The following is a 22789-nucleotide window of genomic DNA, read 5'->3' as shown; positions in this document are numbered from 1 at the left end:
ATGCTGGGAAAGTTTGAGGGCAGGAGGAGAAGCGGATGACAGAGAATGAGATGGTTGGATGGCATCACCGACTCGATGGACATGAGTGTGAGCAAGCTCCAGGAGCTAGTGAAGGAGAGGGACGCCCGGCGGGCTGCAGTCTGTGGGGTCGCAGAGAGTCAGACACGATTGAGCAACTGAACAACAGCAATAGTTACAGAAGCATCCTATACCTTTATTAAACATTATTTATTTGAAGCCCTGATATCAAACCACAAACTCCACAGCCTGGGTGTTCAAAGCAAATTTGACTTCTCCTTTCAGGACATCTTTTTCTTGTGCTCTCTTGGCAAACTCGAGCCTGTTAGGATGAGCGCTTCCAGGCGCGAAGGAGCGTGAGGACCAACTGTTTGGTGGACGGGGGTGCCGGGCTGCCGCAGCGTTTTGTAGATTCATTTCTGTTTATCTGTCGCAGCTCCCAACAGAGGCTTTCACTGACTCAGTTCCGAGCATGACTCACAAATCTCCTTTCCCCTCTTGGTGATTTTTATAGGCATCTTTTGTCCACATCCTGACCACACACCGACACCCATCAGATTCTCTCGTAAAGTCTGCGTTATGCTGTGCAATCTGAACTCTTTAGAGAGGAGCTCCTAAAAGGAACTGTCAGTGATGAGAACATAAGTCCCAAAGGTTGCAAGAATCACATGTTAGGCTGACCCTTTGATCCAGGTTTAGCAGTGATTTCTCTCTTGGAAAGTCTTTGCTAACTGAACAATGTCATTGCACATTTGCTTAATGACAGACTTTCTAACTTTCTCCTTCCATTCCTTCATTGTTTATGTCACTGTTGCCCTGAATAATGAATCATCAGACCCTTGGAAAAAGGAAAATGTGAAGGGAGCATCATGATCGTAATAGGCAGATGAATCCTCAGCCTCGACCTTAGAGAGGCTTGAGGGGGTCATCCTCATAGGGTCATGGGACCTCACTGAGTCGGGGGCTCTCCTCAGTTTTTCCTAGGAGTCCAGCTCTGTGAGGCCCTGGCCAGCTGGCCAGGAGGGGTGGGGAAAGCTTTGGTGAAAAGTAGACCCGTCCACCTCAACTTTCCCAAGTCGCAGAATGTGAGGGATGGTGCTGAGAATGGCCCCGCTTGATAAGAGTTGGGGTTGCAAGAGTGGGTGGCTCTAGGTTGGCACCATCCATTTCCTTTAAAAGAACTATTTTTTTCCCCCAGTGAATGAATCATTGCAACCGAAACAACATGCCCTGGAGAGGAAGAATTAAAATGTAGAAATTATTTCCTAGTCTCCGCCAAAGGACAAAGGAAGACAAGTCCGCACCGCAGTTCATCAGCGACTGTTTTTTCAGAGCCTTTTTATTTCTTAAATATAACGAGGAATAATCATTGCTGAGCTCCCACATGGAAGATGCAGATGTTAATCCAAGACGACACAAGGTCCTCTTGCCAGGTGCTGGCTGGGCTCTTGACAAGGCGCTCATGCTCTTGACAATAAATAAGCCCCAGCCAACCGGGGAGATATCTTTGGGTTTCCACTTGCTCTTGTTTGCAGTAGGTTTTCTATTTTTAAAAATTTTATTTTATTATTGGAGTATAATTGCTTTCTAGTGTTGTATTAGTTTCAGTTGCATAACAAAGTGAATCTGCAGTATTTTTTATTTTTAATAACTGAAAGCCACCAGGTTTGGTTGGTACAGTGAGGAGGAATATTCAGATTTTCCAGCTACCTCGGGGCTTGTCATTCAAACCATTTCTCCAACAATTTGAAAATATCATGATTTTAGTTTTAAAAGACATGGACCTTGCAATGCAATAGGCCCAAGGTAGCCATTTCAGGGGGAATTCACCATGATGCAGAATGACCCACTGGGCCTCTCTAGGCTGGCTGTATAAAGAGTTCAGAGTTAAAAAGATACTGAAGAGAAAGCCTGAGTACTGATTCTAGGAATTCTGTCTCATCACCAGTTTGTTGTTACAAATAGTTTTATTGGGACACAGCTGCGCCTGCTCACTGACACAGCTTTGCACTTTCACACTATGATACAGCAGAGATTGGATGAAAAGTGAAAGTTAACACTCAGTCGTGTCCAACTCTTTGCGACTCCATGGACTGTAGCCCACCAGGCCCCTCTGTCCATGGGATTCTCCAGGCAAGAGTACTGGAGTGGGTCGCCATTCCCTTCCCCAGGGGATCTTCCTGACCCAGGGACTGAACCCAGGTCCCCCACGTAGCAGGCAGATTCTTTGCCATCTGAGTCATCCGGGAAGCCTGACATCTCAAATACTCAGCAGGTGGCTCTTTACAGAAAACCCTTGCTTCAGGGGACCGACATGCCTTACTGCGTGGGATGTTCACAGCCTTTTCTGAGCCCCAGGGGTGAGCTGCCAGCCCCCAGGGGGCCCTGTCCCCTGTGTGATGCATTAGCCCGGTGTCCCCGCTGACACCCTGCGGGACTCGGGGCAGGTGGGGCCTGAGAAAGCAGCAGCACTGCGGCTTGCCGGTCCCTGTTCAAAGGCCAGCGTGTGATCCATGGTGTAGCCGGTGTCTGTGAGCATGAGCCCCTGGGAGGCAGAGATTTCAGCTAGGTCACGGCGATGTCATCTGCAGACCTCATTTGTGGTGTTCTGTTCAGTTAAAGCCACGAGATATTCATCGAGGGCATCCTCGGTCATGTCCCCCTGCATTCCTTTCACGCTCTCTTCCCTCTGCCTCTCATCCTCAGAAGGACCTAAGGTTCTACTGAATTACCACTGGCTGCTTCAGGCGGCACCCCTGTGTATGTGTCTGTCTGTCTGTCTTCCATGAGTACACAGAGGTTTTGACAGTGACTAGTAGGCAGGCACAGTAACCCCACTCTGCCCGAAGGCCTGTGACAGGCTGAAGTACCAGTTCCTATGGCTGGCCTTCTAACTCATTGTCACGGATGACACTGTGTTTAATGGTAGCTGGAATCTGCGATGTTCTCTTTGTGCCAGAGACAAACGAGTCAGGGACTGCACAGCCCTGCTCACTGGCAGCCGCAGGTGGTCTCTGGAGGGGGCGGGGTGGGAGCTCTTGTCTGGTTCTGGGGCTGGGAAAGCTTCTTCCCCCCATACAGCACTTCCTTCCCTGATCTGGAGCACCCCCCTCTGAAACCTGAGGTTGGTGCGACCCCCTTCACGCTATGGTGGTCTTCTCATTGGGCAGAGTGTGTTTATTAAGGCAGACAAGGAGAAAGATGGGCTGGAGGGGGGCCCAGGACCACGGCGGGAATGTAGAGGTCAGGGTGATCACCTGGGGCAGATGTGGGTGAACAGGACTCGCCTGATGCTTCTGTGCTGTGGGGCACACACTGGCCCTCCTTGTTCACGGGCTTCTCTCCTTTATGTCTCACACGTTTTCTACCTGGTGGCCTCCCATTAGAATGAGGGGAACAGACTCATGAAGTTGCAGAGATTTGCTTAAGGTCATGGAACAAGTGAGTCTGAACTAAAATTGAAGTTGGTGTGACTGTGGTCAGAGACCCACACGTTCTTAGCAGGCAATGGGTCAACTGAAGGATACACGGAGCCGGGGGTCCCTAGGCGGCTTGGCCTTCCTGATTCCTTTAGGAGCAGAGACTGTGGCCCATTCCACCCACAGAGCTGCATGGAGATGAGACGATGGTTTTCCAGAACCTGGTGTTGGTTGAGGGTTGGTAGGGAAGCCATTGGCTTCTCTTGAAGGTGCTGGTTAAAGCAAGTTTTCTCTTTTGTCAGTAGTGTGTACCTTCAGATGTACCTTGTAAGTGCTGGTACCCTGGGTTAACCATGATCACTGAGGGGTTTGTGGGAGTTAGTATTACTCGGTATTGTGAGGATTCAGACAGGGTTTGGTCCTGGCTGTGTCCTTCCTCTCCTCCCCCTGTGCCTCCCTCCCTTCCTCCCTCCCTCTCTCCTCTCCTTCATTCCTCATGTATGTCTTGAGCACCTGATGTGGGTCAGGAGCTGGGCTGGGCATCGTGGCCTGGGTAATGGTTAAAGGCGCTTTGTACCGAGCCCTTGCCATCCAAGTGGGGAACCAGATGTTGAGTGTCTGCTGTGGACCAGGCTTGTGCTGGCGCTTTCATACCTGCCAACATAATTAAGCTCTTGAAGAGTCACGGCTGGGGACTTCCGTGGTGGTCCATTGATTAAGACTTTGCCTTCCAATGTAAGCGGGGTGGGTTTGATGCCTGGTTGGGAAGCAAGATCTCACATGCCTTGCAGACAGACCATACAGCAGAAGCAGTGGTGTAACAAATTCAGTAAAGACTTTAAAAATGGTCCTCATCACAGCCTGGATGGGAGGGGAGTTTTGGGGAGAATGTTGTCATTCAGTCTCTCAGTCCTGTCTGACTCTTGGTGACCTCATGGCCTGCGGCACGCCAGGCTTCCCTGTCCTTCACTCTCTCCTGGATTTGCTCAAACTCGTGTCCATTGAGTCAGTGATGCCATCCATCCATCTCATCCTCTGTCACCGCCTTCTCCTCTGCCCTCAATCTTCTCCAGGATCAGGGTCTTTTCTAGTGAGTCAGCTCTTCACACGGGGGAGAATGGATACATACGGCTGAGTCCCTTCACTGTTCATCTGAAACTATCACAACATTGTTAATTGGCTATACCTCAATACAAAAAAATTTTTTTTATTATTTGTCCTCATCAAAAAAAAAAAAATCTAAAAAAAGTCACAGCTGTAGGTGGACAAGCCAGTCCTCTGATCCGAACCCCCAGTGCCTTCCTGTGTCACTCAGAGCAGAGGCCAGCTCCAGCCAGTCTCCCTGGGTGTCTCCCCGCACTAACCCCACCCATCACTCTGCCCCCTCCGCCCTGCCTGCCCCTCACCACCTAGGTGCCGTGGGAGCCTCGACTCTTGGGGAGTATCTGTTGAATCATAGAAGATCGCACATGGGTATCATCTTCATGCTTCAGTAAAGACACTTCAGTGCTTCTGCACAGAGAGATGCTCCGTGCATGAACCTCAGCATTGTTACGGATCAGTTTTTCCCAAACTGATCTTTAGAGTCAACACAGTCCCAATAAGCATCACAGCAGCCATTTTTTATAGACATGGACAGTATTGATTCTGAAACTTACATGGAAATGCAAAGAACTAAAATAACTAGGAATCTTGACAAAGAAGAACGAAGTTGGAAACTCTTTATGCAGTTGAGAAACGTAGCTGTCACCCCCTAACTTCTCCGTTGACCTGTTCTCGTGGGACTTGTCTTCTTCCCCTTGCCCTCTTCCCTGTGTGCCTTGGGCTTCTCTAGCTCCTCCTCATCACGAGGTGAAAGAGTGACTCAAAAATACAAGAGGGGAGGGATCCACATGTTTCTCACAACAGTCAACAGGAGGAAGCAACCCAGTATCCATGGACAGAGGGTGGTTAAACGGAAGGTGGTCTATGCATACGGTGGAATATGATTCAGTCTCATAAAGGAGATTCTGACACACGCCAAGACACGATGGACCTGGAGAGTGTTATGCTAAGTGAAATAAACCCATTGCCAAAGGACAAATCCTGTATAATTCCACCTATATGAAGGCCCCAAAGAAGTGTGTGTGTGATTAGTTGCTCAGTCGTGTCTGACTCTTTGTGACCCCATGGACTGTAGCCCGCCAGGTTCCTCTGTCCATGGGATTCTCCAGGCAAGTATACTGGAGTGGGTTGCCATTTCCTCCTCCAAGGAATCTTCCCAACACAGGGATTGAACTTTTGTCTCTTGCATCTCCTGTATTGACAGGTGGATTCTTTACCACGGAGCCACCTGGGGATGAAGGCCCTAGAGCTGTCAAAATTGGAGACAGAAAGTACAATGGTGGTTATGAGGGGCTGAGGGAGGGGAAATGGGGCTTTGGTATTTAATGGGAGCAGATTTTCAGTTTTACAAGATAAAAGAGCTCTGGTGGTGGATGGTGGTGATAGTTGTATGGCAGTATGAATGTATTTAATGCTTATGAACTGTACACTTTAAAATGGTCAATTTTGTTGTGTGTACTTTACCCCGATTGGGTTTTTCAATGTGCACTTTACTTGTTAATTTCATTTTATATTGGAGTATGGTTGATTTGCAGTGTTGTCTTAGGTTTAGGTGTGCAGCAAAGTGAATCAGCTATACATACACATATATCCAGTTTTTTTCAGATTCTTTTCCCATATTGCTTATTACAGAATATTGAGTAGAGTTCCCTGTGCTGTACATAAGGTCCTTGTTGATTATCTATTTTATATACAGTTGTGTGTATATTAACCCCAGCCTCCTAATTTATTCCCTCCCCTCCCCCTCCTTCCCCCTTTGGTAAGCATAAATTTCTTTTCAAAATGTGTGAGTCTGTTTTGTAAATAAGTTAATTTGTATCATTATTTGAGATTCCACATATAAGTGATATCATGTCACATTTGTCTTTGACTTACTTTGCTTAGTATGATAATCTTAGGTCCATCCATGTCATTGCAAATCTTAGGTCCATTGTCATACCATTCTTTTTTGTGGCTGAGTAATATTCCATTGTATGTATGTACAACATCTTCTTTATCCATTCTTCTGTTGATGGACATGAGGAAGGCATAGAAGACAGCACTAAACAGCATGTCAGCACAGAGTTTATCAGGCAGGTTCTTCCAGGGAACTTGGCTCAGGTGTGTTCTGTTTCCCCAGGTGCAGTGGAGCCTAAGGGTCAAGTGACAGGTATCAGGCAAGGAAATGGGAGGGACAGGAAAGAAGAGGAAGTGGGTGTAGAGCATCAGGGCTTTGTGGATTCAGGAAGTGTTTAAGGACACACAGAGAGAAATCAGAACTGCCAAGGTTGATACAGAATACCTATTAGTCATTTGTAGAAGTTTTGTGTATGATGTTCAGGCTGGTTTTAGAAAAGGCAGAGGAACCAGAGATCAAATTGCCAACATCTGCTGGATCATCAAAAACTCAAGAGAGTTCCAGAAAAACATCTATTTCTGCTTTATTGACTACGCCAAAGCCTTAGACTGTGTGGATCACAATAAACTGTGGAAAATTCTGAAAGAGATGGGCATACCAGATCACCTGACCTGCCTCTTGAGAAACCTGTATGCAGGTCAGGAAGCAACAGTTAGAACTGGACATGGAACAGCAGACTGGTTCCAAATGGGAAAAGGAGTATGTCAAGGCTATATATTGTCACCCTGCTTATTTAACTTACGTGCAGAGTACATCATGAGAAACGTTGGGCTGGATGAAGCACAAGCTGGAATCAAGATTGCTGGGAGAAATATCAATAACCTCAGATATGCAGATGACCCCACCCTTATGGCAGAAAGTGAAGAGGAACTAAAAAGCCTCTTGATGAAAGTGAAAGAGGAGAGTGAAAAAGCTGGCTTAAAGCTTAACATTCAGAAAACTAAGATCGTGGCATCTAGTCCCATCACTTCATGGGAAATAGATGGGGAGACAGTGGAAACAGTGTCAGACTTTATTTTTGGGGCTCCAAAATCACTGCAGGTGGTGATTGCAGCCATGAAATTAAAAGATGCTTACTCCTTGGAAGGAAAGTTATGACAATCTAGATAGCATATTAAAAAGCAGAGACATTACTTTGCCAACAAAGGTCCGTCTGGCCAAGGCTATGGTTTTTCCAGTGGTCATGTACAGATGTGAGAGTTGGACTGTAAAGAAAGCTGAGCGCCGAAGAATTGATAGTTTTGAACAGTGGTGTTGGAGAAGACTCTTGAGAGTCCCTTGGACGGCAGGGAGATCCAACTAGTCCATCCTAAAGGAGATCAGTCCTGGGTGTTCATTGGACTGATGCTGAGCTGAAACTCCAATACTTTGGCCACCTCATGTGAAGAGTTGACTCACTGGAAAAGACCCTGATGCTGGGAGGGATTAGGGGCAGGAGGAGAAGGGGACGACAGAGGATGAGATGGTTGGATTGCATCACCGACTCGATGGACATGGGTTTGAGTAAACTCTGGGAGTTGGTGATGGACAGGGAGGCCTGGCATGCTGCGATTCATGGGGTCGCAAAGAGTCATACAAGACTGAGTGACTGAACTGAACTGAACTGTGTATGACGACGCAACCTCAGTTGTCCAATCAGGATTTCAGATCCTCAGCAAAGCAGGTTGAAGCTCGCATCCTCCTGTGAATGTTCTCTGTCCAGGGGCAGCTGGGGAAAAGCATGCCTTTTACCCTTTCCCCATGGCTGGAGCCTAACTCACGCCCTCGGCACACAGACACCACCCCGTTCCTTGGAGTGCAGACCTGGGTAGCACATCATTAAATGAATGGACCACATTTTCCATGTCTCAAAGCTTTGAACAGATTCCATATGGGAAACATTAAGCAGATGCCTGTTTGCAGATGTGCTAAGCCCACTTTAATTATGATACAAGCCTCAACCGCCGAATGGCGTGTCTCGCAAATCTATCACTAAAATATGCCTGCCGACCGGGGCTTGTGCGTAAACAGTTGAGCTGTGGCTGCACAATTCCTTTTCCTCTTTGGCTCAGATTGGTGTCTGGGCTCACAGCAGATGAACGCCACACAACGAAATTATCTCAGAGCAAAGATTCATCTGTTCCCATGAAGAATTGTTATTTAAGGTTATCATTTTTATACATGGTTCTATTGGATTAGCTCATGTTTGGTTTAGAATTTTTATAGCCATGTTCATGAACAAGCTTGGCCTCTAATAATTCTTTCTTTTAATGTTCTTGTCACCACCAGTGGGAAGCTACTGTTTAACACAGGGAGCCCAGCTCAGTGCTCTGACAACGTAGAGTGGCAGGATCGGGCCCAGGGTGGGGTGGGGGAGGAGAGGGAGGGTCAAGAAGGAGGGCACATATGCATACATACAGCTGATATAGCCCCGGGTTTGATCCCTGTGTTGGGAAGATCCCCTGGAGAGGGAAGTGGCAGCCCACTCCAGTATTCTTGTCTGGAGAATCCCTTGGAGAGAGGAGCCTGGCAGGCTATGGTCCATGGGGTCAAAAAGAGTCAGACACAACTGAGCAACTAACAGGTTTTTTTCCAACATAGCTGGTATATATGTACTGATAGCCGTACACGCTGTTGTAAGCAGAAACCAACGAACACTGTAAAGCAAGCATCTTCCAATTAAAAAATAAAGGGACCTGAGCTTGCAGACATGATACTGGATTGGAGGAAGTAGCATCTGGATAACTTTATTGTTAAAAAAAAATTGCATACTGTCTTTTTCCTGAAATGAGTTATTTTCATTTAAAAAAATTGTGATCTGGAACTTGGAATTTCAAGAGTAGACTTTAGTGCATTTTCAAAGTGTCAATTCTGGAGTCCTGCCATCAGACCCTCTGCTTGGAGACCAGAAGCACTTGGATCACGATGCCTCCATTTTCACGTGGTCCCTGCCCATGTCTCCATCATACTTTGCCACATGTTCCTGCCTCCAGTTCACCTAACTCTGGCCTCAGGACATCCTGATGGTCTTTCTGCATGGAGGCCTGGCTGGAGGGGGAGCCCCCGAGATAGAAGGGACCCTGGGGGGCATGTGAAGGAAAGGGAATCAGGAATGTGGCTCCAAGGATCAGAGGCTTGCGTGGAGAAGAGGACCCCTGGTCAGTGAGCCTGAGAGGCTTCTAGTGAGTGGCCTGGGAAAGTGAAGGCCCAGATGGTAAGGCCATCTCAATGATTTGGGGCATGTGAGAACGTTCCTGGATTGGTACTTTTCACATCTGTGTGCCTTGACTGTCTGGGGAGTGTATATGCCTTTTAAAAAAAAAGGACAGCATCAGTATCTTACAGTTTTCTGAGTACAGGTCTTTTGCCTCCTTAGAGAGTTTTATTCCTAGCTATTTTATTCTTTTTATTGCAGTGGTAAATGGAATTATTTCCTTAATTTCTCTTTCATTGTTAGTGTATAGGAATGCAAGAGATTTCTGTCTATTAATTTTATATCCTGCAACTTTACCATGTTCATTGATTAGCACCAGAAGTTTTCTGGTGGCATCTTTAGGATTTTCTATGTAAGTATCATGTCATATGCAAACACTGACAGTTTTATTTCTTCTTTTTCAATTTGGATTCCTTTTATTTCTTTTTCTTCTCTGCCATGGCTAGGACTTCCAACGCTATGTTGAATAACAGTGGCGAGAGGGGACGTCCTTGTCTCGTTCCTGACCTTAAAGGAAATGCTTTCACCACACTGTCACACCGAGTGAATTAAGTCAGAAAGAGTAAAACAAATGTCATATATTACTGTATATGATGTGGAATTTAGAAAAATGGTGCAGATGAACCTATTTGCAAAGCAGAAATAGAGACACAGACGTAGGGGTCAAACATATGGACCCCAAGGGGGGAGGGGTGGCTTGGATGAATTGAAAGATTGGAGTTGACACATATACACTGTTGGTACCGTGTATGAAATGAGAACCTACTGTATAGCACAGGGACCTCTACTCGATGCTCTGAAGTGACATACTTGGGAAATAAATCCCCCAAAGGAGGGGATGTGTGTACATGTATGGCTGATTCCCTTTGCTTTACAGCAGAAACTAAGAAAACAGTGTAAAGAAATTGTACTCCAATAGATATTTTTTTTTAAAGGGCAGCAATTATACTCATCTGGGGCCCCAATTCCTCCAGGCTGCCTAAGAGGAGTTTGTATATTTGAAGGAACAGATAAATAATGTCATGAGCAGCTTTCAGGTTTAAGGCTTGAAATAAACAGATGCTGCTTTGAGCTAGGTCTAGAAAGCAGTTCCCAAAGTGTGATCTAGGGAACTAGGGGGTTCCATGAGATCAAAACGATTTTCCTAATGTTGGCATATCATCTGTCTATTTACTCCCATGAGGATGCAGTGGACTTTTCTTTTTATTATTTTTGTTTGTTTTGATGTGGACCATTTTTAAAGTCTTTATAGAATTTGTTACAATATTGCTTCTGTTTTATGTTTTGACTTTTTGGCTGCAAGGCATGTGGGATCTAGTTCCTTGACAAGGGATGGAACCTGTGCCCCCTGCGTTGGAAGGCAAAGTCTTAATCACTGGGCCACCAGGGAAGTCCCTATGGTGGACTTTTCCAGAAATGCCTTAACATCTGTCAGCTACATCTCTCTGAAGCCTAATGGACAACATGCTTGTATCTTTAAGATTTTTCAGTTTTCACCCACATACACAAGAGCTCTTCAGAGTCCTCAGTCATTTTTGAGCATGAAAATGGTTGCTGGAACCAGCAAGTTTGAGAAGCTATGGATTAAAGCATGTGGTTTAATAGATCAGCCCCAAATGATGCTTAGTAGTAAAGAATCTGCCTGTCAGTGCAAGAGACCTGGAATGGATCCCTGGGTGGGAAAGATCCCCTGGAGAAGGAAATGGCACTCCGCTCCAGCATTCTTGCCTGGAGAATCCCATGGACAAAGGAGCCTGGCAGGCTATGTTCCATGGGGTAGCAGAGTCGGACACGACTTAGGGACTAAACAAAAACAACAATAATGACGGCAACCAGAAAGACCTGGGAGAAAGGTTGAAAATCAGACAGTCATCATCTGTTCTTTTTTTTTTTTTTTTTGGCAGGAAAAACTGCAGAGACAATCTAATGGATGAAGATGAGAAAGACAGAGCAAAGAGGTAAGAGACATTTAAACCTTGCTTGTTCTCACTCTGCAGAGAAAGGCCCAGTCAGAGATGGAAAACACATGCCCCATGAAATACTGCAGGCTCTGCCTCCAGAATTCATACCAGCTACCCCAATTCTGTTCCTTACCCTGAAGTTACTCATTGTCTAGGACTTGCCAAGTTGTTTGTAGTTTTCACATGTCCGCGTAGTGACCCTGTTGACCCAGCCCTCTTTTTAAAGGCTCTGGTTACTGCGTTTCCAGGATGGACACTCCTTGGCCAGGCGGCATGACTGGAGCCAGGCCAGCCTGGGTTCAAATCCTACTTCTGCTGTCAGGAAGCGGTTGGCCCTGGACAGTAATGGGCGTGATCAGCTGCTCACACCAGACATGGAGTAACCGTCCTCACTGGGCTGCTCTCTTGCACGTGTGTTGTCTCAGCTTCCTCAGTTGCCAGGATCACGGCTGCTTGGCCCTGGTTTGGGGTTGACCAGAAACCCCAGCTTGGTTGCTGGCGCATCAGTGCTGTTACAGCTGTGTCTGTGCTTGTCCCTTCAGTGGACATTCATTGAATCCCTCCTGTACATAAGGAGTCATAAAGTGGATATTTTGAAGGTAAAGCCCAGTCGGATGTTATCAATTTCATAAAATCAGCCCAAATTGGCAGTTACTGCACCAGGCTCTGGGGATAGAGAGATGGACGGTAGGCGTCTTGCCCATGCGGGGTCCCAGGTGATGGTGGCGATGGGTAGGTGACCACAGATCATTAGCTTGCACGGACATGAAATGTCCTGTCTCAGAACGGTCTTTGCTCATGCCCAGCGGACAAGCCTCCCTCCTCCAGGCTCTTTCCTCTTTGTTCGTCCTGCCACCGCCTGGCTGGCAGGTCCCTCCCCAAGCCCCTGAAGCCCTCTCTTCTTTTTTTTTTTTAATATTTATTTGTTTATTTTTGGCAGCACTGGGTCTTTGTTGCTGTGTGGGATTTCTCTAGTTGCGGTGTGAGGGTTTCTCATTGTGATCACTTCTCTCGTTGTGTGGCATGGGCTTTAGGGCATGCACAGCTTCAGAGGTTGTGGTTCCCAGGCTCCAGAGCCCAGGCTTAGTAGTTGTGACCCATGGGTTTAGTTGCTCCCTGGCATGTGGGATCTTTCCAGATTAGGGATCGAACTCGTGTCTTTTGCGTTGGCAGGCAGATTCTTTACCACTGAGCCACCAGGGAAGCCCCCCAACAACCTCTAACACACCCGCAGAGCTGAAGGGTCTGTCCGCCTCCCCTCACAGAGCTCACTGCCCAACTGTCACCTACAAAATCCCCTGCTTGTAAATGACGGAGCTCTCAGAGGTCACCCAGTTCAGCAGCCCCAGGAGAATCTGTCCTTCCATCTTGCCTGGTGGTAGGGGATGGCCTTGAGAACCATAAACCCCCAAGCACTCAGACCTCTGAGATCCAAATCACAGGGAATGTTTGTACTGTTTGTTCATTTCCCAAAGATTTCCTTAAAAACGTCAGGGAGCAGGGAAATGGCCTGAAGTGCAGACAAACTCAGACTGGGGTGGGGTGAGGATCGTTGGGGGCTCAGCATTTTCTAAATCTCTGCTTTTCCATTCGTTTGCAAGTTGTTCTGTAATAACTATTTATTTTTTAGATTCTTTTCCTGTGTATTTTTTTTTTATTATAGTTGCTTTACAGTGCTGTCCTAGTTTCAGGCATACAGCAAAGGGAATCAGCCACAGGTATTCATGTATCCCCTCTTCCTTGGATTTCCTTCCCATTTAGTCACCGCAGAACAGAGTTCCCTGTGTTATACGGCAGGTTCTCACCAGTTATCCATTTTGTACGTAGTATCAGTAGTGTCTGTATGCCAATTCCAATCTCCCAATTCATCCCACCCTGCCTTCTTCCCTTGGCATTCATATGTTTGTTCTCTCTGTGTGTAATAGCAATTTAAACATTGGAACTCCCTTTAGACCTAAGGAACTCCTCGGATGAGTCTGACAGGCCCTTCACTTGGCACTGGGCACCATGGCTGTCTTAGGCCACCACCTACATGGGTTGTAAAATCCACACGGGTCCCAAACAGCAGGTAAATGAATAGACCAGACCAGACCAGATTAGAGTCCTGGCACCCTGTCTCACGGGCAGGCTTCCAGCTCTCCACTCTGGGACATCTTGCCTCTTGGTGGACTCCCAGGATGCTGTGAACAGAGAGCAGAGACCCGAACCACATGCTTGGCTGACCCTGCCCTGCCTGCTGGATTCCAACAAGCCCCTTCACCTGATAAGCTTCCACTTTCTCAGATGCAATGCATGGGTCATTTCTGTCCTGCCCTCCTCTCAAGTTAAAATACACCAAGAAGCTCTTCTTATTTTTTTTTAGAAGTATTACTTGTTATGTGTGCTAACTTGCTTCAATCATGTCCGACTCTTTGCGACTCTATGGACTGTAGCCCACCAGGCTCTTCTGTCCATGGGGATTCTCCAGGCAAGAATACTGGAGTGGGTTGCCATGCCCTCCTCCAGGGGATCTTCCCGACCAGGGATCGAACCCGTATCTCACGTCTCCTGTCTTGGCAGGTAGGTTCTTTACCACTCGCGCCACCTGGGAAGCCTCACCTATATGTGAAGATGAAGAACATTTTACGATAACACATTTATAAACTATTCCCATCAGCGATAATGACAAGGTCAGCAGTGCTGACCAGCATTCACTGGGCATGTCCTGAGTGCCCTGTTCACTTCCAGGTGCTTGGCACTAGGCTAAGAACGTTTCTGTGCATTATCTCATATCACCTCCTCCACATTCCTTTGAGGTGTTTAACCCTGTTATTACCATTTTACAGATGAAGAAACTAAGGCCCAATAAGGTTAAGCAACTTTTCAGATACCCTAAAGCTGTAATAAGTAGCAGAAGTTAAATACAGCCTTCCTAAATGCCAGACTCTGTTCTTACTCCCAGACCACACACATATCTCATCATGTGATAACAAATTCATTCTCTCTGGCAGGTCCAGTCTGTGTCCTAATGTGACTTTGAGTCCACAGGAGTTTGGCTTTTGCCATCATTATTTTTTTTTAATTTTTCTTGGCTGCCGTAGATCTTAGTTGTGGCTTTCAGGATCTTTAGTTGTGGCATTCGAACTCTTAGTTACGGCATGTGGGATCTAGTTCCCCAACCAGGGATTGAACCTGGGGCCCCCTGCATTGGGAGCATAGAGTCTTAGCCACTGGACCACCAGGAAAGTCCCATCATCATCATCTTTCATGTCACCAGGCCCGCAGTTTCAGCCCTGTTTCTCTACTACATGGCTTACCTCGCAATCTGGAAGAGGTATAAATGCAGGATGGCATCACCGACTCGATGGACATGAGTTTAAGCAAGCTCTGGGAGTTGGTGATGGACAGGGAAGCCTGGTGTGCTGCAGTGCACGGGGTCACAAAGAGATGGACATGACTGAGCAACTGAACTGAACATGTCTTTGTATGGCTGAGTCCCTTCGATGTTCACCTGAAACTATCAGAGCATTGTTAATCAGATATACCCCAAGGCAAAATAAAAAGTTTGCAAAAAAAAAAAAAAAGCATATTTAGGGTCTGCCATCCTCAGAGATCATCTGATGTAATCAGAGATGTTTCAATAAAATCGTGGCTAAAAACTATTAGAAATAAATCCAATCATATGCAGTTTCCATTTACTCCCATCCCCATCTGCTTTGAGCCATGAGCACCCACTCCCCTAAATTGCCTATTTAGAAACCTCCCAGCACAGGCACTGGGAAGCAAAGCTGCTGGTCCTCACCCGACTCTCGTCCTCAGATTGGGAAATGGGTTTAGACTGTTTGGGGATACCCTGTTCTCTTTGCCAGAATAGCAGCAATAACGCAGTATTCTTCATAACACCTGGGGGGAGAAAAGGACAAAATAAACACAAATAAAACTGTGTCACTTCCAAAGCCTCTAGCTGTGGGGTTTTTTAGCTGCAACATGGGAAGCCCTTCCCTAATCCCACCTGGAGGTCTGATAGGAATTGTTTGCACTCCTGATATTTTTGATGAGATTAATAGAAGTGTTGAGCTTCAGATCAGAACTCTCGTTGTCTCCAGAAAACATGAGCTATATTTGGTAAGGTTTTCAAAGCTTTGGGGAACTCATGGTTTATTTGGATTGTTTGATCGAGTATTCTAAACCAGGACATGGATCCACTTTCTTCTTTAAATTTCCATGTAAATCCAGGGGGTTTAATTGCATGCCCTATTGTGTATACAGAATGATGTGCTATTTTCTCTAGTGGAAGATGTAAAAACATGGTCCTTGTACTGAAAAAAGAAACAGTTTAGTTGAGAGACGTTTGGATCCCTGGGTAATGAGACACAGTTTACCATTTTGTGTTCCAGTCTTAAACACGTCTTTTTAACTCTGATGTGACACAGTTTTGGGGGGGTGGTGTTTCATCCAGGAAGTAGTGCAGTGTGGCAGGAAGTACACAGGCTTAGAATCGGAAAACCCCAGCTTTGATTCTTACCACTTTTACTTTCCGCCTTTAGATGCGCTATTATACTAAACCTCTCTTAGCCTCAATTTCCTACTCTGTAAAATGGGGGTGTAAATGGCAGTATAGTCAAAGCAAAGGTTTTTTCAGTAGTCATGTATGGATGTGAGGGTTGGACCATAAAGAAGGCTGAGTGCTGAAGAATTGATGCTTTCAAATTGTGGTGCTGGAGAAGACTGTTGAGAGTCTCTTGGACTGCAAGGAGATCAACTCAGTCAATCCTAAAGGAAATCAACCCTGAATATTCATTGGTAGGACTGATGCTGAAGCTCCAGTACTTTGGCCACCTGACTTGAAGAGCTGACTCATGGGAAAAGACCCTGATACTGGGAAAGACTGAAGGCAAAAGGAGAAGGGGGCGGCAGAGGATGAGATGGTTGGATGGCATCACCAGCTCAATGGATGTGAATTTGAGCAAACTCCTGAAGATAGTGAAGGACAGGAAAGCCTGTTGTGCTGCAGTCCGTGGGGTTGCACAGAGTTGGACATGACGTAGCGACTGAACAACAATAGCCATACCCTCTCCCTAGGGTTTTTGGAGGAAATATTAACAAATGGAGCTCAGTGGAAGCCCCTAGCACATGCAGGGTACACAGTGCTGATAAGAAAAGTTGACACTTATGGGACACACGCTGTGTGTCTGCAGCATTTTATTTAATTAACTCTAAGCCTTGACAGGTTGTTTTTAGCTCCATGGTGGCTCAGATGGTGAAGAATCAACCTGCAATGCAGGAGACCTGGGCTCGATCCCCGGGTAGGGAAGATCCCCTGGAGGAGGGCATGGCAACCCACTCCAGTATTCTTGCTTGGAGAATCCCATGGACAGAGGAGCCTGGTGGGCTACAGTCCATGGAATCACCAAGAGCCAGACACAACCGAGGGACTATCACACACATTACATTGGAGAAACTCAAGACTGAGCGGGCAGACAGGGGCAGGCAGGGATTCACATTTAAGCATCAGTTTCTAAAGGCTGAACTCCTGGCAGCTTCTTATGACATGACTCGCCCACGTGCCCAAGGGGTAGGGACAGAAAGAGCGGGTAGGAATCATCACTTTCCAAAGAAGACAAGTTTTTCTACAACTTGGCAGTATCATAAAATACAGCCCCCTGCATTTCTTTTTCGTTTATTTGTTTGTTTATGGCTATGCTGGGTCTTCGGTGCTGCATATGCGGGCTTTCTCTAGCTGTGGCGAGTGGGGGCAGCTCTCTGATTGCGGTGCCGTCTCCTCCTGGCAGTGGCTTCTCTAGCTGTGGAGCAGGGCCAAGAGCACAGGTTCGTAGTGCAGTGTGCAGGCCCAGTGGCCCCACAGCGTGTGGGATCTTCTGGGAGAAGCCGGCAAACCAGCGTCCCCTGTGCTGGCAGGGGGACTCCCAACCACTGGACCCCCAGGGAGGTCCTCACTCCACTTCTTGATAGAACTGAATGCTAAGAAGAAAGGCTTTCATGTGAGCCTCTTCCTTTAAGCCAATATTAAATATTGGCATTAATTAAAGTTACATTATTGCCTATCAGTGAAGGCCCAGTTCCATAACCTCATGCATTTTTGTGGAGAGAGGGAGAGGGGATGGTGAGGTTAGAATTGTGCTGCCCCTTGCAGGACATTTGGGCCTGTCCAGAATGTTCAAGAGATGCTTGGTCCATAAGATGCTTGGTCCTTGGATAGCCAATAAACACATGAGAAGATGCTCAACATTGCTAATTATTAGAGAAATGCAAATCAAAACTACAATGAGGTATCACCTCACACCAGTCAGGATGGCCATCATTAAAAAATCTACAAACTATAAAAATTAAAAAAACTACAAACAAGAGATGCTGGAGAGGATGTGGAGAAAAGGAAAACATCTTGTCCTGGTGGTAGGAATGTAAATTTATACAGCCACTGTGGAGAATAGTATGGAGATTCCTTAAAAAGCTAGGAATAAAACTACCATATGACCCAGCATTCTCACTACTGAGCATATACCCCAAGGAAATCATAATTGAAAACTACACATGCACCGCAGTGTTCATAGCAGCACTATTTACAATAGCTAGGATGTGAATGCAACTTAGATTGTCCGTTGACAGATGAATGGATGAAGAAAATATGGTACATATACACAATGGAATATTACTCAGCCATAAAAAAGAACAGGTTTGACTCAGTTCTAGTGAGGTGGATGAATCTAGAGCCTATTATACAGAGTGAAGTAAGTCAGAGAAAAACAAATATAGTATATTAACACATATCTAAGGTTCTATGAAGACCTACAAGACCTTCTAGAACTAACACCCAAAAAAGACGTCCTTTTCATTATAGGGGACTGGAATGCAAAAGTAGAAAGTCAAGAAACACCTGGAGTAAGAGGCAAATTTGGCCTTGGCATACAGAACGAAGTAGGGCAAAAGCTAAGAGGGTTTTGCCAAGAGAACGCACGGGTCATAGCAAACACCCTCTTCCAACAACACAAGAGAAGACTCTACACATGGACATCACCAGATGGTCAATACCAAAATTAGATTCATTATATTCTTTGCAGCCAAAGATGGAGAAGCTCTATACAGTCAGCAAAAACAAGACCGGGAGTTGACTGTGGCTCAGATCATGAATTCCTTATTGCCAAATTGAGACTTAAATTGAAGAAAGTAGGGAAAACCACTAGACCATTCAGGTATGACCTAAATCAAACCCCTTATGATTATACAGTGGAAGTGAGAAATAGATTTAAGGGACTAGATATGATAGAGTGCTTGATGAACTATGGACGGAGGTTCTTGACATCGTACAGGACACGGGATCAAGACCATCTTCAAGAAAAAGAAATGCAAAAAGGCAAACTGGCTGTCTGAGGAGGCCTTACAAATAGAGTGAAAAGAAGAGAAGCAAAAAGCAAAGGAGGAAAGGAAAGATATACCCATTTGAATGCAGAGTTCCAGAGAATAGCAAGGAGAGACAAGAAAGCCCTCCTTAGTGATCAATGCAAAGAAGTAGAGGAAAACAATAGAATGGGAAAGACTAGAGATCTCTTCAAGAAAATCAGAGATACCAAGGGAACATTTCATGCAAAGAAGGGCTCAATAAAGGACACAAATGGTATGGATCTAACAGAAGCAGAAGATATTAAGAAGAGGTGGCAAGAATACACAGAAGAACTGTACAAAAAAGATCTTCATGACCCAGATAATCATGATGGTATGATCACTAACCTAGAGCCAGATATCCTGGAATGTGAAGTCAAGTGGACCCTAGGAAGCATCACTACAAACAAAGCTAGTAGAGGTCATGGCATTCCAGTTGAGCTACTTCAAATCCTAAATAAGATGATGCTGTGAAAGTGCTGCACTCAATATACCAGCAAATTTGGAAAACTCAGCAGTGGCCACAGGACTGGAAAAGGTCAGTTTTCATTCCAATCCCAAAGAAAGGCAATGCCAAAGAATGCTCAAACTACCACACAATTGCACTCATCTCACACGTTAGTAAAGTAATGCTCAAAATTCTCCAAGCCAGGCTTCAGCAATACATGAACCGTGAACTTCCAGATGTTCAAGCTGGTTTTAGAAAAGGCAGAGGAACCAGAGATCAAATTGCCAACATCTGCTGGATCATTGAAAAAGCAAGGGAGTTCCAGAAAAACATCTACTTCTGCTTTATTGACTATGCCAAAGCCTTAGACTGTGTGGATCACAATAAACTGTGGAAAATTCTGAAAGAGATGGGAATACCAGACCGCCTGACCTGCCTCTTGAGAAATCTGTATGCAGGTCAGGAAGCAACAGTTAGAACTGAACATGCAACAACAGACTGGTTCTAAATAGGAAAAGGAGTTCTCAAGGCTGTACATTGTCACCCTGCTTATTTAACTTATATGCAGAGTACATCATGAGATATGTTGGGCTGGAGGAAGCACAAGCTGGAATCAAGATTGCCGGAAGAAATATCAATAACCTCAGATATGCAGGTGATACCACCCTTATGGCAGAAAGTGAAGAGGAACTAAAGAACCTCTCAATGAAAGTGAAAGAGGAGAGTGAAAAAGTTGGCTTAAAACTCAACATTCAGAAAACTAAGATCATGGAATCTGGTCCCATCACTTCATGGAAGATAGATGGGGACATAATGGAAACAATGACAGAGTTTATTTTTTCAGGTTCCAAAATCACTGCAGATGGTGACTGCTGCCATGAAATTCAAAGACGCTTACACCTTGGAAGAAAAGTTATGACCACCCTAGACAGCATATTAAAAAGCAGAGACATTACTTTGCCAACAAAGTTCCGTCTAGTCAAGGCTATGGTTTTTCCAGTAGTCATGTGTGGATGTGAGAGTTGGACTATAAAGAAAGCTGAGTGCCGAAGAATTGATGCTTTTGAACTGTGGTGTTGGAGAAGACTCTTGAGAGTCCCTTGGACTGCAAGGAGATCCAACCAGTCCATCCTGAAGAAAATCATTCCTGCATATTCATTGGAAGGACTGATGTTGAAGCTGAAACTCCAATACTTTGGCCACCTGATGCGAAGAACTGATTCATTTGAAAAGACCTTGATGCTGGGAAGGATTGAAAGCAGGAGGAGAAGGGGACGACAGAGGATGAGATGGTTGGATGGCATCACCGACTCAATGGACGTAAGTTTGAGTAAGCTCCAGGAGTTGGTGATGGACAGGGAGACCTGGCGTGCAGTCCATGGGGTCACAAAGAGTTGGACACGACTGAGCGACTGAACTGAACTGGTGAAATCTATAAAAATGATATTGATGAACCTATTTGCAGGGAAGGATTGGAGATGCAGATACAGAGAGGAAACTTGTGGACACAATGAGGAAAGGAGAGAGTGGGACAAATGGAGAAAGTAGCATTGATATATGTATACTACCATGTGTAAAACAGATAGCTGGTGAGAAGTTGCTACATAACACAGGGAGCCCAGCCTGGTTCTCTGTGATGACCTAGCTGGGTGGGATGAGGGGAGGGGAGGGAGGCTCAAGAGGGAGGGGATATATGTATAATTATGGCTGATATGCATTGTTGCACAGCAGAAACCATCGAAATGTTGTAAAGCAGTTTTCCTCCAATTAAAAAAAAAGATGCTAAGTTCTATCCGAAACATCCATGAATATATTTAGTCCATGCCAAATGGTTTTGGACAGGACTAGAACATCAAGGACCTTCTGGCATGACCAGATGTCTCCCTGGACATTTTGAACAGACCAAATGTCTGCTAACCATGTTAGTTGTTTTTTTTTTTTTTAATAGAAGTATAGTTGATTTACAATGTTGTATTTGTTACAGGCATACAGCTAAGTGATTCAGTTATATATCTCTGTCTTTTTCAGTTATAAATCTGTCTTTTTCAGATGCTTTTGACTTATAAGTTATTGCAAGATATTAAGTGTAGTTCTCTGTGCTATGCAGTAGGTCCTTGTTGTTTATCTATTTTATATATAGTATGTGTATATGCTGCTGCTGCTGCTGCTAAGTCGCTTCAGTCGTGTCCGACTCTGTGCAACCCCAATAGTCAGCCCACCAGGCTCCCCCGTCCCTGGGATTTTTCAGGCAAGAGTACTGGAGTGGGGTGCCATTGCCTTCTCCGAGTATGTGTATATATTAATCCCCCAATCCTCCTTTATCCCTCTCTCCCTTTCCCCTTTGGTAACTGTAGATTTCTTTTTTGAGAGTCTCTTTCTGTTTTGTAAATAAGTCCATTTGTCTCATGTTTTGAGATTCCACTTGTCAGGGATATCGTATGATGTTTGTTGTTCTCTGGCTTACTTCACTTAGTATGATAACTTCTAGGCCCATCCACGGTGCTGCAAGGGGCATTATTTCATTCTCTTTGTGGCCTTTTGTTTATAAGGATTAAGAGTGTCAGGCGAGAGTAGCTGGTTCTCACTACAGAGTGAGTGATGGTTCTGAAACACAGGCTAGACCATTTTATTATTCTTTGACTCTCATCCTTAGTCTCAACACCAATGAAATGGTGCAGGCAAGAGAGAGGAGTTAAAAACAATAAATAAGAGGCCTTTCAGTGCAGTTTTGCAGTAGCAGGCTTCTCAGAAGGAAAAGCTTCCGTCTTGGGAAGCTGATTGTTACTTTCCGTCCCCCGGGGGCGTTGGTTGATGTGGACCAATGGCAGTAGCCATTCCATCACCCTCGAATCATGATCAGCTAAGTTCCTGAGCAAGTGGAAGGTACAGAAAGGGATACAGAGCCTAACCCTGCCCTCCAAGAGCTTTTCAGCAGGTTGGGAGCATCCTTGAAAAACATGCACGGGGGAAAAAGAATACATCCCCAAGAGGTCTGTGTTGGGCAGAGCCGGGATGATGATCAGAATTTGTGAGCTCTCCTTTCTCAGCCAAGTGCCTGTTTGTGGAGAGATAACTTGATTGCTAGGAAAGACTGACCTTGTTTCATTTCTCTGGATGTAAATTCTGCATGTCTAACAGGAGGGCAGGCCATCACCATGAAGGTTGTAGTGAACTCAGATATTCTGCTCTGTGCACACTCACTGGTGTCCCTGTGTGCAGGCTTGGTGCGGAGTGAAAAAGCCTGGCCCCAGGCAGTGTACACTGCCATTCCCTATTGGAGCCCATCCATCATGCTTTCCTTTCATAGGCTCTTGACTGCATGTTCTGTACATCATCGTAAGCCCACACACAGGGGAAAATGGCAGTAAAAAA

General features: G+C 45.6%; 1 protein-coding gene across 3 annotated transcripts in view; it reads left to right on the top strand.

Moving 5' to 3' along the window:
- The first annotated feature begins 1251 nt into the window (after positions 1-1251).
- NPAS2 (neuronal PAS domain protein 2) overlaps positions 1252-22789 on the top strand; it is a 129036-nt gene continuing 107498 nt past the window's right edge. Inside the window, exons 1-2 of one of the 3 annotated variants that reach the window (XM_061155916.1) lie at positions 1252-1438; positions 11536-11589. In XM_061155916.1, coding sequence (XP_061011899.1) covers positions 1410-1438; positions 11536-11589 — 83 coding nt within the window. In that variant the 5' untranslated portion in view covers positions 1252-1409. The remainder of the gene's footprint in view (positions 1439-11535; positions 11590-22789) is intronic. The other 2 variants (XM_061155918.1, XM_061155915.1) reach the window with 2 other exon arrangements.

Source organism: Dama dama, chromosome 11 (assembly GCF_033118175.1).
Source record: "Dama dama isolate Ldn47 chromosome 11, ASM3311817v1, whole genome shotgun sequence".
Classification (NCBI taxonomy): Eukaryota; Metazoa; Chordata; class Mammalia; order Artiodactyla; family Cervidae; genus Dama; species Dama dama.
This window is presented reverse-complemented; position numbering and strand designations above follow the sequence as displayed.